Source organism: Heterodontus francisci, chromosome 26 (genome assembly GCF_036365525.1).
Source record: "Heterodontus francisci isolate sHetFra1 chromosome 26, sHetFra1.hap1, whole genome shotgun sequence".
Lineage (NCBI taxonomy): Eukaryota > Metazoa > Chordata > Chondrichthyes > Heterodontiformes > Heterodontidae > Heterodontus > Heterodontus francisci.
In genome coordinates this window covers 14,270,965-14,284,481 of record NC_090396.1, presented here as the reverse complement: position 1 = coordinate 14,284,481, position 13,517 = coordinate 14,270,965, and the positions used below count along the sequence as shown (strand labels likewise).

Here is a 13,517-nt window from a genome sequence, read left to right as displayed (position 1 = left end):
GTGGAATATAGAGAGGGAAATTGGGATATATCTCACAGCTGCCCAATGATCCTCTCTGCCCTTTGCTCAGGCGATGCTTAATGCTGGTTGGATAACACTATTTCCCAGAGACTGTTAATAAATAACAGAAGGAAACTGATTTGTCATAAAAACAATTTTATTTTAAGAAGGAGATATTTTGCTGGTCAGTTATGGGTCAATGAAGACACTTTGCTGCTTTGTGTGTGTGTTGGTCACTCATTCTTCAAAAAGACTGTCCTTTGGGGCTACATAAATGTCAGAAATTTAATGCACCGTGCTTATTATTCCCCAGAGTTCAGTATATAAAACAGGCAAGCTCCCGCTGAACCTGTTAGTCTGGAAGGTCACACACACAATAAACTCACTCACCAAACACAATTAGCAGCTTCCTGCAAACACACAACATGACATCTTTATAGAGACAGAATAGAGGGTGAGAAGCACAGCCTGCCTGAGATTCATGACTGACGAAGACTGCTTACAGCAGGACCCTCCATATCCAACAATCAACCTGCAGCACTATTAAAACAAATGTGACTTTATTTCCAGATTAATCTCCCTCCTATGCTGCTCTCACTGGTGTACACTGACATTCTCACAGAGACAATTCCACACACACTGAGTCTAACAGCGTACAGTAACAGACACAATGAATTTCCCCAGGGAGCAGATCCTCAATCACAGACTCTCACTGGGAGGGGGATGTTGGGAGGGGGATGTCGGGGAGGGGGATGTCAGGGAGGGGGATGTCGGGGAGGAGGATGTCGGGGAGCGGGATGGTAGGAGAGGGATGTTGGGAAGGGGATGTTGGGAGGTGGATATTTGGATGGGGATGTTGGGGAGGGGGATGTTGGGAGGGGGATGTTGGGAGGGAGATGTTGGGAGGGGGATATTGGGGTGGGGGATGTTGGGGAGGAGGATGTTGGGAGGGTGCTGTCAGGGAGGGGGATATTGGGGAGGGGGATATTGGGGAGGGGGATGTTGGGGAGGGGGATATTGGGAGGGGGATGTCGGAGAGGGGGATATTGGGAGGGGTTCAAGTCCCACTACAGAAATTTGAATTTCAAATGTCGGCTGACACTCGGTGCAGTACTGAGCGAGTGCTGCACTGTCAGAGGTGCTGTTTTTCAGATGAGACGTTAAACCAAGGTACCAACTGCCCTCTCAGGTGGCAATTCAAAAGTATTAATTGTCTCTAAAGCACTTTGGGACGTCCTGAGATCATGAAAGGCACTGGATAAATTCCAATTGTTTCTTTTTTAAAAGAAATTTAGCTCAATAAAGTGGTCATGGTTTAAACTCTGCTGAGGTTCATGACCAGTGTAACAGAATGGAAAGCTGGCATTGTGGCATTGCCAGTCCACTATGGGTTAGGTGCCCATTTGGTTACATACCCTGTTTGAACCTTGGCCACACTGGATGGGTCCGAGGAGCTTCTCCAGTGTGTGGGAGGCCCCCATCCTTACCCGTCCATTAATGAACCCTGTATCCATTTCACAGGTAAGTTCAGCCACTACGCCCAGTGTCACAGGGACCATTGAGGTCAGTTTTTGACTTGTGTCCAGGTGTTGAGCTGCTGTTGCATATCAGCCTCGATTACAACAGTGACTACACTTCAAAAATTGTCTCTACAGCACTTTGGATGTCCCAAGATAGTGAAAGGCATCATATAAGTGCAAGACTTTCTCACTTTATAGAAACTGTCCAATTTCCGTTTCCTTTGCAATCCTCATTGCCAGCTCTGCTCCAGGGTAACATATTGAAAACCTACCCCATCGTGTCTGGTTGAGTACTTGGTCTCCTCGTGCCAGTAATGCCAGCTTCCCCAGGTCTTGGTCTCACATGGCCAGTCACAAGCTGACCTTATACTAACTCCAGGGAAGTCCCATTTCCAGTGGTCTCCTGGCCAGCGGTTTCTGTGAGTCCAGAATCTTCCACGATCAATTTGCAGGTGACTCATGAGACCCACATCTGGAGAACCTGGTACCACTAGTGGAGGCAGTGACAACATGCCTTCCACCAATAACCACAACCAATACTTCAGCTGGTTACCCAAACATCAAAAATGGATGATATATTTTTGACGTCAATATGATTATAGAGTCAAAGAATAATGCAGCACAGAGGGAAGACCATTCAGCCCATCATGCCTGTTCTGGAAAGTAACCAAGGATTCACCCCTGGCTTATCCTGCTGAGCGGCTGGCAGGTTGGATGGGAGTTGAACTTATGTCAGTAGCCGTACTGAGTCATGCTTATCAGGAAATGGATTCAGTTGCATTTGCATCTCAGGATTGGATCAGATTTCCCTGTAGAGTCTCTGGCTGTCTGAAACTCTACTCTGATATTAGATTTCAAGTGCTGATCATTAGATTGCTGTCACTCCCTAGGGTAATACCTGCGTCAGGTAATCACTGGGTTGACTATGGGCACCTCGACCAATAGTAAGAGGCAAGTGGTCAAGCATTCCTGCTTTGGGTGGTTCCTGAGACCCTCTAACCAAGCAATTTGGATAATGTGAAAACTCCATGTTTCAAAACTCCACAGGATTTACCAGGCCAATGAGAAAACTCGCACAGTTTTTGTCAAAAGTGCTGTAGAATTTTTGCTTCCCTTTGAATGATAATGAGCTGTTACCTGACTCTTTATAATGCATGTTCCTTGGTGATACAAGAGCATTATTACAACCCAGCACTCTGGTTCTTGGGAGTAAACACAAGATAAGGACAACCAGCCTGAGCACTCATTACCTATTGCTGAACAATGATGGCGATCTCTGAGAGATACTGCCCTGCTTTGTACCAAAGTCACGTTGGGCCTTTTCTTTTGCTGGTTCACTTCCTCCCAATGTGTAGACTAAATAATTAATGGATAAATGAAGGGTTACTGCACAACATGAATTATTCATTGACTGAAGGTTCCCAATGTACTTGATGCTGAAATGGCTTTCAACTGAAGATGTTAAAGACCCACAGCACAGGTCATCGCCCAGACCGAGAACAATTACCAGAAAAGTCGAGGTAAATCAGAATGTAAAGAAAGAAGAAAAACTTGCATTTCTAAAGCGCCTTTCACCACCTCGGAACATCCAAATGAACTGTACTCACTGTTGTAATGTTGGAAACAAGGTAACCAATTTCCACTCAGCAAGATCCCACAAACAGCAATGCGATGAGTGACCAGATTGCCGGTTTTGATGACGTTGGTTGAGGTATAAACGAGGGACACTGGGAGAACTTCACTGCTTTTCTTCAAAATTCTGCTGTGGGATCTTTAAGCTAACAATGATTTAGATCCAGGGCGAAGAGAGAGGAATCAAAATTTGCAGGTGGTCCCAAAATAGGAGGCGTAGATAATTTTTTGGAAGACCAAAGGAAGATGCAGAAGGATATTGATAAGATTGGGGAATGGGTTAAAAAGGGGTGGATGGAACTCGCAGTCGCTGCGTGTGTGGGGGTGAACTTTGGTAAATAAATTAAAGCAGTACGGACTGGAATTGGATGAATGCTGGAGAAAAGCAGAGGGTTTTGGGGGGACACTGGGTTTAGAGGTTGCAAGGATGTTTAAAAAACTGATTGAATTCTAGGTTATATCACAAGGTATAGATTAGAACATAAAGAGATAACGAGGAGTCTAAATAAATCATTAGTAAGCCCTCGGTTAGAGGACTGTGTGCAGTATTGGACTCCACAATACAGGAAGGATATTGAAGCTTAAGAGAGAGAGTGCAGCACTGATTCACATGGATGCTGCCTGGTATAGGAACATACATTGTTCGAACAACACAGAATACAGGCTGCTATGATAGAAATGTTTAAAACAATTGGACAGGGTAGATAGAAGCAAACTCTCTCTAACACGCATGTAAAAATCTTGCCCATTGTAAATGTGACCAGTTACACACAATACACACCCAGCCATTAGGCATCTGCTCGTTATACGCCCGCCCTGCTACACAACCACCCGTTACACACACGCCTGTCACACACCCGCCTGTCAATCACCCACCTGTTAGACACCTGCCCGTTATACACCCGCCTGTTACACACCCGCCTGTTATATATCTGCCTGTCATACACCCGCCTGTCATACACCCACCTGTTACACACCTGCCCATTATACACCCGCCTGTCATACACCCACCTGTTACACACCTGCCCATTATACACCCGCCTGTTACACACAAGCCTGTTATAGACCCGCCTGTTACACACCTGCCTGTCATACACCTGCCCATTATGCAACCACCTGTTACAAACCTGCCTGTTACACAAGTGCTTGCTACACACCTGCTTGTTACACACCTGCCTGTTACACACCCGCCTGTTATACACCTGCCCGTTACATATCAGCCTGTTATACACCCGGCTGTTACACACCCATCTGTTGCACACCCGCCTGTCACACATTCACCTGTTACACACTTACCTGCTGTAACCTGTGCGTTCATCTTAAAAGTATAGTGAGATAATTGAAGGGTGATGTCAGGAAGCACTTTTTCACACAAATGACTGAGAAAATCTGGAACTCTCTCCCTCAAACAGCTGTTGAGTTGAGGTACAGATATGTAATGATCCAATTGAACGATGGAACTTGCTTGTTTAAAATATCGTAACAGTTTCTAAAGAAATTCATGTTCAGTGAGTGAACCCCAGTTTGGAAGGAGAATGTAGCTGGAGAGTGAATGCAGCTGGAGAGTGAATGAAGATGGAGAGGGAATGTAGCTGGAGAGTGAATAAAGCTGGACAGTGAATGTAGCTGGAGAGTGAATGTTGCTGGAGAGTGAATGTTGCTGGAGAGTGAATGTAGCTGGAGAGTGAATGTAGCTGGACAGTGAATGCAGCTGGAGAGTGAATGTAGCTGGAGAGTGAATGTAGCTGGAGATTGAATGTAGCTGGAGAGTGAATGTAGCTGGAGAGGGAATGTAGCTGGAGATTGAATGCAGCTGGAGATTGAATGTAGCTGGAGAGTGAATGTAGCTGGACAGTGAATGTAGCTGGAGAGTGAATGTAGCTGGAGATTGAATGTAGCTGGAGAGTGAATGTAGCTGGAGATTGAATGTAGCTGGAGATTGAATGTAGCTGGAGAGTGAATGTAGCTGGAGATTGAATGTAGCTGGAGAGTGAATGTAGCTGGAGATTGAATGCAGCTGGAGAGTGAATGTAGCTGGTGAGTGAATGTAGCTGGAGGTTGAATGTAGCTGGACAGTGAATGTAGCTGGAGAGTGAATGTAGCTGGAGATTGAATGTAGCTGGAGAGTGAATGTAGCCGGAGATTGAATGTAGCTGGAGAGTGAATGTAGCTGGAGATTGAATGTAGCTGGAGATTGAATGTAGCTGGAGATTGAACGTAGCTGGACAGTGAATGTAGCTGGACAGTGAATGTAACTGGACAGTGAATGTAGCTGGAGAGGGAATGGAGCTGGAGATTGAATGTCGCTGGAGACTGAATGTAGCTGGAGACTGAATGTTGCTGGAGACTGAATGCAGCTGGAGACTGAATGTAGCTGGAGAGTGAATGTAGCTGGACAGCGAATGTAGCTGGAGAGTGAATGTAGCTGGACAGTGAATGTAGCTGGAGATTGAATGTAGCTGGAGAGTGAATGTAGCTGGAGAGTGAATGTAGCTGGAGAGTGAATGTAGCTGGACAGTGAATGTAGCTGGACAGTGAATGTAGCTGGAGATTGAATGTAGCTGGAGAGTGAATGTAGCTGGAAAGTGAATGTAGCTGGAGAGTGAATGTAGCTGGAGAGTGAATGTAGCTAGAGAGTGAATGTAGCTGGACAGTGAATGTAGCTGGAGATTGAATGTAGCTGGAGATTGAATGGAGCTGGAGATTGAATGTCGCTGGAGACTGAATGTAGCTGGAGACTGAATGTTGCTGGAGACTGAATGTAGCTGGAGACTGAATGTAGCTGGAGACTGAATGTAGCTGGAGACTCAATGTAGCTGGAGACTGAAAGTCGCTGGAGACTGAATGTAGCTGGAGACTGAATGTTGCTGGAGACTGAATGTAGCTGGAGACTGAATGTTGCTGGAGACTGAATGTAGCTGGAGACTGAATGTAGCTGGAGACTGAATGTAGCTGGAGAGTGAATGTAGCTGGACAGTGAATGTAGCTGGAGATTGAATGTAGCTGGAGAGTGAATGTAGCTGGAGAGTGAATGTAACTGGAGAGTGAATGTAGCTGGAGAGTGAATGTAGCTGGAGAGTGAATGTAGCTGGACAGTGAATGTAGCTGGAAAGTGAATGTAGCTGGAGAGTGAATGTAGCTGGAGAGTGAATGTAGCTGAAGAGTGAATGTAGCTGGACAGTGAATGTAGCTGGGCAGTGAATGTAGCTGGAGATTGAATGTAGCTGGAGAGTGAATGTAGCTGGAGAGTGAATGTAGCTGGACAGTGAATGTAGCTGGACAGTGAATGCAGCTGGAGAGTGAATGTAGCTGGACAGTGAATGTAGTTGGACAGTAAATGTAGCTGGAGATTGAATGTAGCTGGACAGTGAATGTAGCTGGACAGTGAATGTAGCTAGACAGTGAATGTAGCTGGAGATTGAATGTAGCTGGAGAGTGAATGTAGCTGGACAGTGAATGTAGCTGGTGAGTGAATGTAGCTGGACAGTGAATGTAGCTGGAGAGTGAATGTAGCTGGAGATTGAATGTAGCTGGAGAGTGAATGTAGCTGGAGATTGAATGTAGCTGGAGAGTGAATGTAGCTGGAGATTGAATGTAGCTGGACAGTGAATGTAGCAGGAGAGTGAATGTAGCTGGACAGTGAATGTAGCTGGAGATTGAATGTAGCTGGACAGTGAATGTAGCTGGTGAGTGAATGTAGCTGGACAGTGAATGTAGCTGGAGAGTGAATGTAGCTGGAGATTGAATGTAGATGGAGAGTGAATGTAGCTGGAGATTGAATGTAGCTGGAGAGTGAATGTAGCTGGACAGTGAATGTAGCTGGAGATTGAATGTAGCTGGAGAGTGAATGTAGCTGGACAGTGAATGTAGCTGGACAGTGAATGTAGCTGGAGATTGAATGTAGCTGGAGATTGAATGTAGCTGGAGAGTGAATGTAGCTGGAAAGTGAATGTAGCTGGAGAGTGAATGTAGCTGGAGAGTGAATGTAGCTAGAGAGTGAATGTAGCTGGACAGTGAATGTAGCTGGAGATTGAATGTAGCTGGAGATTGAATGTAGCTGGAGAGTGAATGTAGCTGGAGATTGAATGTAGCTGGAGATTGAATGTAGCTGGAGAGTGAATGTAGCTGGAGAGGAAATGTAGCTGGAGATTGAATGTAGCTGGAGAGTGAATGTAGCTGGACAGTGAATGTAGCTGGAGAGTGAATGTAGCTGGACAGTGAATGTAGCTGGAGAGTGAATGTAGCTGGACAGTGAATGTAGCTGGAGAGTGAATGTAGCTGGAGAGTGAATGTAGCTGGAGATTGAATGTAGCTGGAGATTGAATGTAGCTGGAGAGTGAATGTAGCTGGTGAGTGAATGTAGCTGGAGATTGAATGTAGCTGGAGATTGAATGTAGCTGGAGATTGAATGTAGCTGGACAGTGAATGTGGCTGGACAGTGAATGTAACTGGACAGTGAATGTAGCTGGAGAGGGAATGGAGCTGGAGATTGAATGTCGCTGGAGACTGAATGTAGCTGGAGACTGAATGTTGCTGGAGACTGAATGTAGCTGGAGACTGAATGTAGCTGGAGACTGAATGTAGCTGGAGAGTGAATGTAGCTGGAGACTGAATGTAGCTGGAGACTGAATGTAGCTGGAGACTGAATGTCGCTGGAGACTGAATGTAGCTGGAGACTGAATGTTGCTGGAGACTGAATGTAGCTGGAGACTGAATGTAGCTGGAGACTGAATGTAGCTGGAGAGTGAATGTAGCTGGAGAGTGAATGTAGCTGGAGAGTGAATGTAGCTGGACAGTGAATGTAGCTGGACAGTGAATGTAGCTGGAGATTGAATGTAGCTGGAGAGTGAATGTAGCTGGAGAGTGAATGTAGCTGGACAGTGAATGTAGCTGGAGAGTGAATGTAGCTGGACAGTGAATGTAGCTGGAGAGTGAATGTAGCTGAAGAGTGAATGTAGCTGGACAGTGAATGTAGCTGGGCAGTGATTGTAGCTGGAGATTGAATGTAGCTGGAGAGTGAATGTAGCTGGACAGTGAATGTAGCTGGGCAGTGAATGTAGCTGGAGAGTGAATGTAGCTGGACAGTGAATGTAGTTGGACAGTAAATGTAGCTGGAGATTGAATGTAGCTGGACAGTGAATGTAGCTGGACAGTGAATGTAGCTAGACAGTGAATGTAGCTGGAGATTGAATGTAGCTGGAGAGTGAATGTAGCTGGACAGTGAATGTAGCTGGTGAGTGAATGTAGCTGGACAGTGAATGTAGCTGGAGAGTGAATGTAGCTGGAGATTGAATGTAGCTGGAGAGTGAATGTAGCTGGAGATTGAATGTAGCTGGAGAGTGAATGTAGCTGGAGATTGAATGTAGCTGGAGAGTGAATGTAGCTGGAGATTGAATGTATCTGGACAGCGAATGTAGCTGGAGAGTGAATGTAGCTGGACAGTGAATGTAGCTGGAGATTGAATGTAGCTGGACAGTGAATGTAGCTGGTGAGTGAATGTAGCTGGACAGTGAATGTAGCTGGAGAGTGAATGTAGCTGGAGATTGAATGTAGCTGGAGAGTGAATGTAGCTGGAGATTGAATGTAGCTGGAGAGTGAATGTAGCTGGACAGTGAATGTAGTTGGACAGTAAATGTAGCTGGAGATTGAATGTAGCTGGACAGTGAATGTAGCTGGACAGTGAATGTAGCTAGACAGTGAATGTAGCTGGAGATTGAATGTAGCTGGAGAGTGAATGTAGCTGGACAGTGAATGTAGCTGGTGAGTGAATGTAGCTGGACAGTGAATGTAGCTGGAGAGTGAATGTAGCTGGAGATTGAATGTAGCTGGAGAGTGAATGTAGCTGGAGATTGAATGTAGCTGGAGAGTGAATGTAGCTGGAGATTGAATGTAGCTGGAGAGTGAATGTAGCTGGAGATTGAATGTAGCTGGACAGCGAATGTAGCTGGAGAGTGAATGTAGCTGGACAGTGAATGTAGCTGGAGATTGAATGTAGCTGGACAGTGAATGTAGCTGGTGAGTGAATGTAGCTGGACAGTGAATGTAGCTGGAGAGTGAATGTAGCTGGAGATTGAATGTAGCTGGAGAGTGAATGTAGCTGGAGATTGAATGTAGCTGGAGAGTGAATGTAGCTGGACAGTGAATGTAGCTGGAGATTGAATGTAGCTGGAGAGTGAATGTAGCTGGACAGTGAATGTAGCTGGAGATTGAATGTAGCTGGAGATTGAATGTAGCTGGAGAGTGAATGTAGCTGGAGAGTGAATGTAGCTGGAGAGTGAACGTAGCTGGACAGTGAATGTAGCTGGACAGTGAATGTCGCTGGAGATTGAATGTAGCTGGACAGTGAATGTAGCTGGAGAGGGAATGTAGCTGGAGAGTGAATGTAGCTGGACAGTGAATGTAGCTGGAGATTGAATGTAGCTGGAGAGTGAATGTAGCTGGAGAGGGAATGTAGCTGGAGAGTGAATGTAGCTGGACAGTGAATGTAGCTGGAGATTGAATGTAGCTGGACAGTGAATGTAGCTGGAGAGGGAATGTAGCTGGAGAGTGAATGTAGCTGGACAGTGAATGTAGCTGGAGATTGAATGTAGCTGGACAGTGAATGTAGCTGGAGATTGAATGTAGCTGGACAGTGAATGTAGCTGGAGAGTGAATGTAGCTGGAGAGTGAATGTAGCTGGAGATTGAATGTAGCTGGACAGTGAATGTAGCTGGACAGTGAATGTAGCTGGAGAATGAATGTAGCTGGAGATTGAATGTAGCTGGACAGTGAATGTAGCTGGACAGTGAATGTAGCTGGAGATTGAATGTAGCTGGAGAGTGAATTTGGCTGGAGAGTGAATGTAGCTGGAGATTGAATGTAGCTGGACAGTGAATGTAGCTGGAGAGGGAATGTAGCTGGAGAGTGAATGTAGCTGGAGAGTGAATGTAGCTGGACAGTGAATGTAGCTGGAGATTGAATGTAGCTGGACAGTGAATGTAGCTGGAGAGGGAATGTAGCTGGAGAGTGAATGTAGCTGGACAGTGAATGTAGCTGGAGATTGAATGTAGCTGGAGAGGGAATGTAGGTGAAGATTGAATGTAGCTGGACAGTGAATGTAGCTGGAGATTGAATGTAGCTGGACAGTGAATGTAGCTGGAGATTGAATGTAGCTGGACAGTGAATGTAGCTGGAGAGGGAATGTAGCTGGAGAGTGAATGTAGCTGGGCAGTGAATGTAGCTGGAGATTGAATGTAGCTGGACAGTGAATGTAGCTGGAGAGGGAATGTAGCTGGAGAGTGAATGTAGCTGGAGAGTGAATGTAGCTGGACAGTAAATGTAGCTGGAGAGTGAATGTAGCTGGACAGTGAATGTAGCTGGTGCGTGAATGTAGCTGGACAGTGAATGTAGCTGGTGAGTGAATGTAGCTGGACAGTGAATGTAGCTGGTGAGTGCATGTAGCTGGACAGTGAATGTAGCTGGAGAGTGAATGTAGCTGGACAGTGAATGTAGCTGGAGATTGCATGTAGCTGGGGAGTGAATGTAGCTGGACAGTGATTGTAGCTGGAGATTGAATGTAGCTGGACAGTGAATGTAGCTGGACAGTGAATGTAGCTGGACAGTGAATGTAGCTGGAGAGTGAATGTAGCTGGAGATTGCATGTAGCTGGAGATTGAATGTAGCTGGACAGTGAATGTAGCAGGAGAGTGAATGTAGCTGGACAGTGAATGTAGCAGGACAGTGAATGTAGCAGGAGAGCGAATGTAGCTGGACAGTGAATGTAGCTGGAGATTGAATGTAGCTGGAGAGTGAATGTAGCTGGACAGTGAATGTAGCTGGAGAGTGAATGTAGCTGGACAGTGAATGTCGCTGGAGATTGAATGTAGCTGGACAGTGAATGTAGCTAGACAGTGAATGTAGCTGGAGAGGGAATGTAGCTGGAGATTGAATGTAGCTGGAGAGTGAATGTAGCTGGACTGTGAATGTAACTGGAGAGTGAATGTAGCTGGAGAGTGAATGTAGCTGGAGAGTGAATGTAGCTGGACAGTGAATGTAGCTGGAGAATGAATGTAGCTGGAGAGTGAATGTAGCTGGAGAGTGAATGTAGCTGGAGAGTGAATGTAGCTGGAGAGGGAATGTTGCTGGAGAGTGAATGTAGCTGGACGGTGAATGTAGCTGGACGGTGAATGTGGCTGGAGAGTGAATGTCGCTGGACAGTGAATGTCGCTGGACAGTGAATGTAGCTGGACAGTGAATGTAGCTGGAGAGTGAATGTAGCTGGACGGTGAATGTAGCTGGAGAGGGAATGTAGCTGGAGAGTGAATGTAGCTGGACAGTGAATGTAGCTGGAGAGTGAATGTAGCTGGAGAGTGAATGTAGCTGGACGGTGAATGTAGCTGGACAGTGAATGTAGCTGGAGAGTGAATGTAGCTGGAGATTGAATGTAGCTGGAGAGTGAATGTAGCTGGAGAGTGAATGTAGCTGGAGAGTGAATGTAGCTGGAGAGTGAATGTTGCTGGGGAGTGAATGTCGCTGGAGAGTGAATGTAGCTGGAGAGTGAATGTAGCTGGACAGTGAATGTAGCTGGAGATTGAATGTAGCTGGAGAGTGAATGTAGCTGGAGAGTGAATGTAGCTGGAGAGTGAATGTAGCTGGAGAGTGAAGGTTGCTGGGGAGTGAATGTCGCTGGAGAGTGAATGTAGCTGGAGAGTGAATGTAGCTGGGGAGTGAATGTCGCTGGAGAGTGAATGTTGCTGGAGAGTGAATGTTGCTGGACAGTGAATGTAGCTGGAGAGTGAATGTAGCTGGAGAGTGAATGTTGCTGGGGAGTGAATGTTGTTGGACTGTGAATGTAGCTGGAGAGGGCGTCCGGGTACTATGAGGTACAAGGCTAGTTGCTGATTTTTTTTTCTGTCTTTTCAGTGGTGATCCTGATAAATGTGACATTTGGGGAAATGCGCCTCTTCATCTGGCTGCTGCAAATGGTTACCTGAACATTCTTTCCTTTCTGGTGTCATTCGGGGCAAACATCTGGTGCCTGGACAATGACTACCACACTCCCCTGGACATGGCGGCCATGAAGAATCACATGGAATGCATCCGCTACCTGGACTCCATTGCTGCCAAGCAGACCACACTGAATCCCAAACTCGTGAGCAAGCTGAAACAGAGGGCCTTCAGAGACGCTGAGAAACGTATCAAAGAGTGTGCAAAGTTGCAGAAGAGGCACCATGAGAGAATGGAGAAGAGATACAAAAAGGAGATGATGGACTCCTCCGACACCATGAGCTTCTCCAGCTACTCCAGCAGCACCCTGAGCCGTCGGCTGCTGCGCATGTCCATCATGGCCTCCGTGCCTTACTCACAGGCCACTCTCAACGCAACCACCAAGGGCAAGACCAAGATGCAGAAGAAGCTGGAAAAGAAGAAGCAAGTGGATGGAAGCTTCAAGATATATGAGGACGGGCGTAAGAGTGTCCGCTCCCTTTCCGGCCTCCAGCTCAGCAATGAAGTGATGTTTGTCAAACAGGGAACTCACTCCAGCCCCAAGGACAGGATGAGATGCAACATCCGGGACATGTTCGATACCGATGAGGACACGGTGTCACACGCCATCAGTGACCCCGGCTTACACGTGGACATGGCCAATTCTGAGATCAGCACTGACTCGGGGCATGAATCACTCTTCAACCGGCCTGGCCTGGGGACCATGGTCTTCCGCAGGAACTACGTGAGCGGGGGCCTCTTTGGGATCGGACGCGATGGCGGAGAGACAATGGGGAATGGTGAGGTGAAGCACACAAGGGTCAGGCTGCGGAGCAGGCTCCAGCGCTCGGCCAGCGTGGACGACAGCATCGGCAGTGCACACAGTTTACAGGAGAGGGACAATGACGAGCTGCCATGGGAGGAGGTGGAGTTGGGCCTAGATGACGACCTCGAGCCTGAGACCAGCCCCCTGGAAACCTTCTTGGCCTCCTTGAGCATGTTTGAGTTTGTGCCGATCTTCAAGAAGGAGAAGATTGACCTCGAAGCCTTGATGCTTTGCTCAGACGAGGATCTGAAAAGCATAAACATTCCATTGGGACCCAGGAAGAAAATTATGGAGGGGATTCAGAGGAGGCAGCGGGCTGTAGAGGAGGCTGATAAACTGGATGACACGAGTCTGTAAGTGCCAGTGGGAGGGGCAGTTTTGCTGTTTTTCAGAGAGAGACAGAGCAGCTCATGGAAATAGGGCACAAACAAGCCAGCCAGAAACTGATCGATTTTGCAACAAGTGAGGACGATAGGAAAATGTGTTAAAGGGTATGTAAGGTAAGTGAGACATTCACACTTTCACCCTTCAGGATCATCTTTGAGGAGAGGAGTGGCATTGAGGCAAGGGACGTG

At 46.7% G+C, this 13,517-nt stretch overlaps 1 protein-coding gene across 1 annotated transcript in view; it reads left to right on the top strand.

The window, feature by feature from the left end:
- The window catches only part of LOC137384529 (pre-mRNA splicing regulator USH1G-like), a 48,847-nt gene extending 35,548 nt beyond the window's left edge, over window positions 1-13,299 (top strand). The window contains exon 2 of the mRNA XM_068058669.1: window positions 12,054-13,299. Within this exon, the coding sequence (XP_067914770.1) occupies window positions 12,054-13,299 (1,246 nt within the window). The remainder of the gene's footprint in view (window positions 1-12,053) is intronic.
- Window positions 13,300-13,517: the final 218 nt, after the last annotated feature.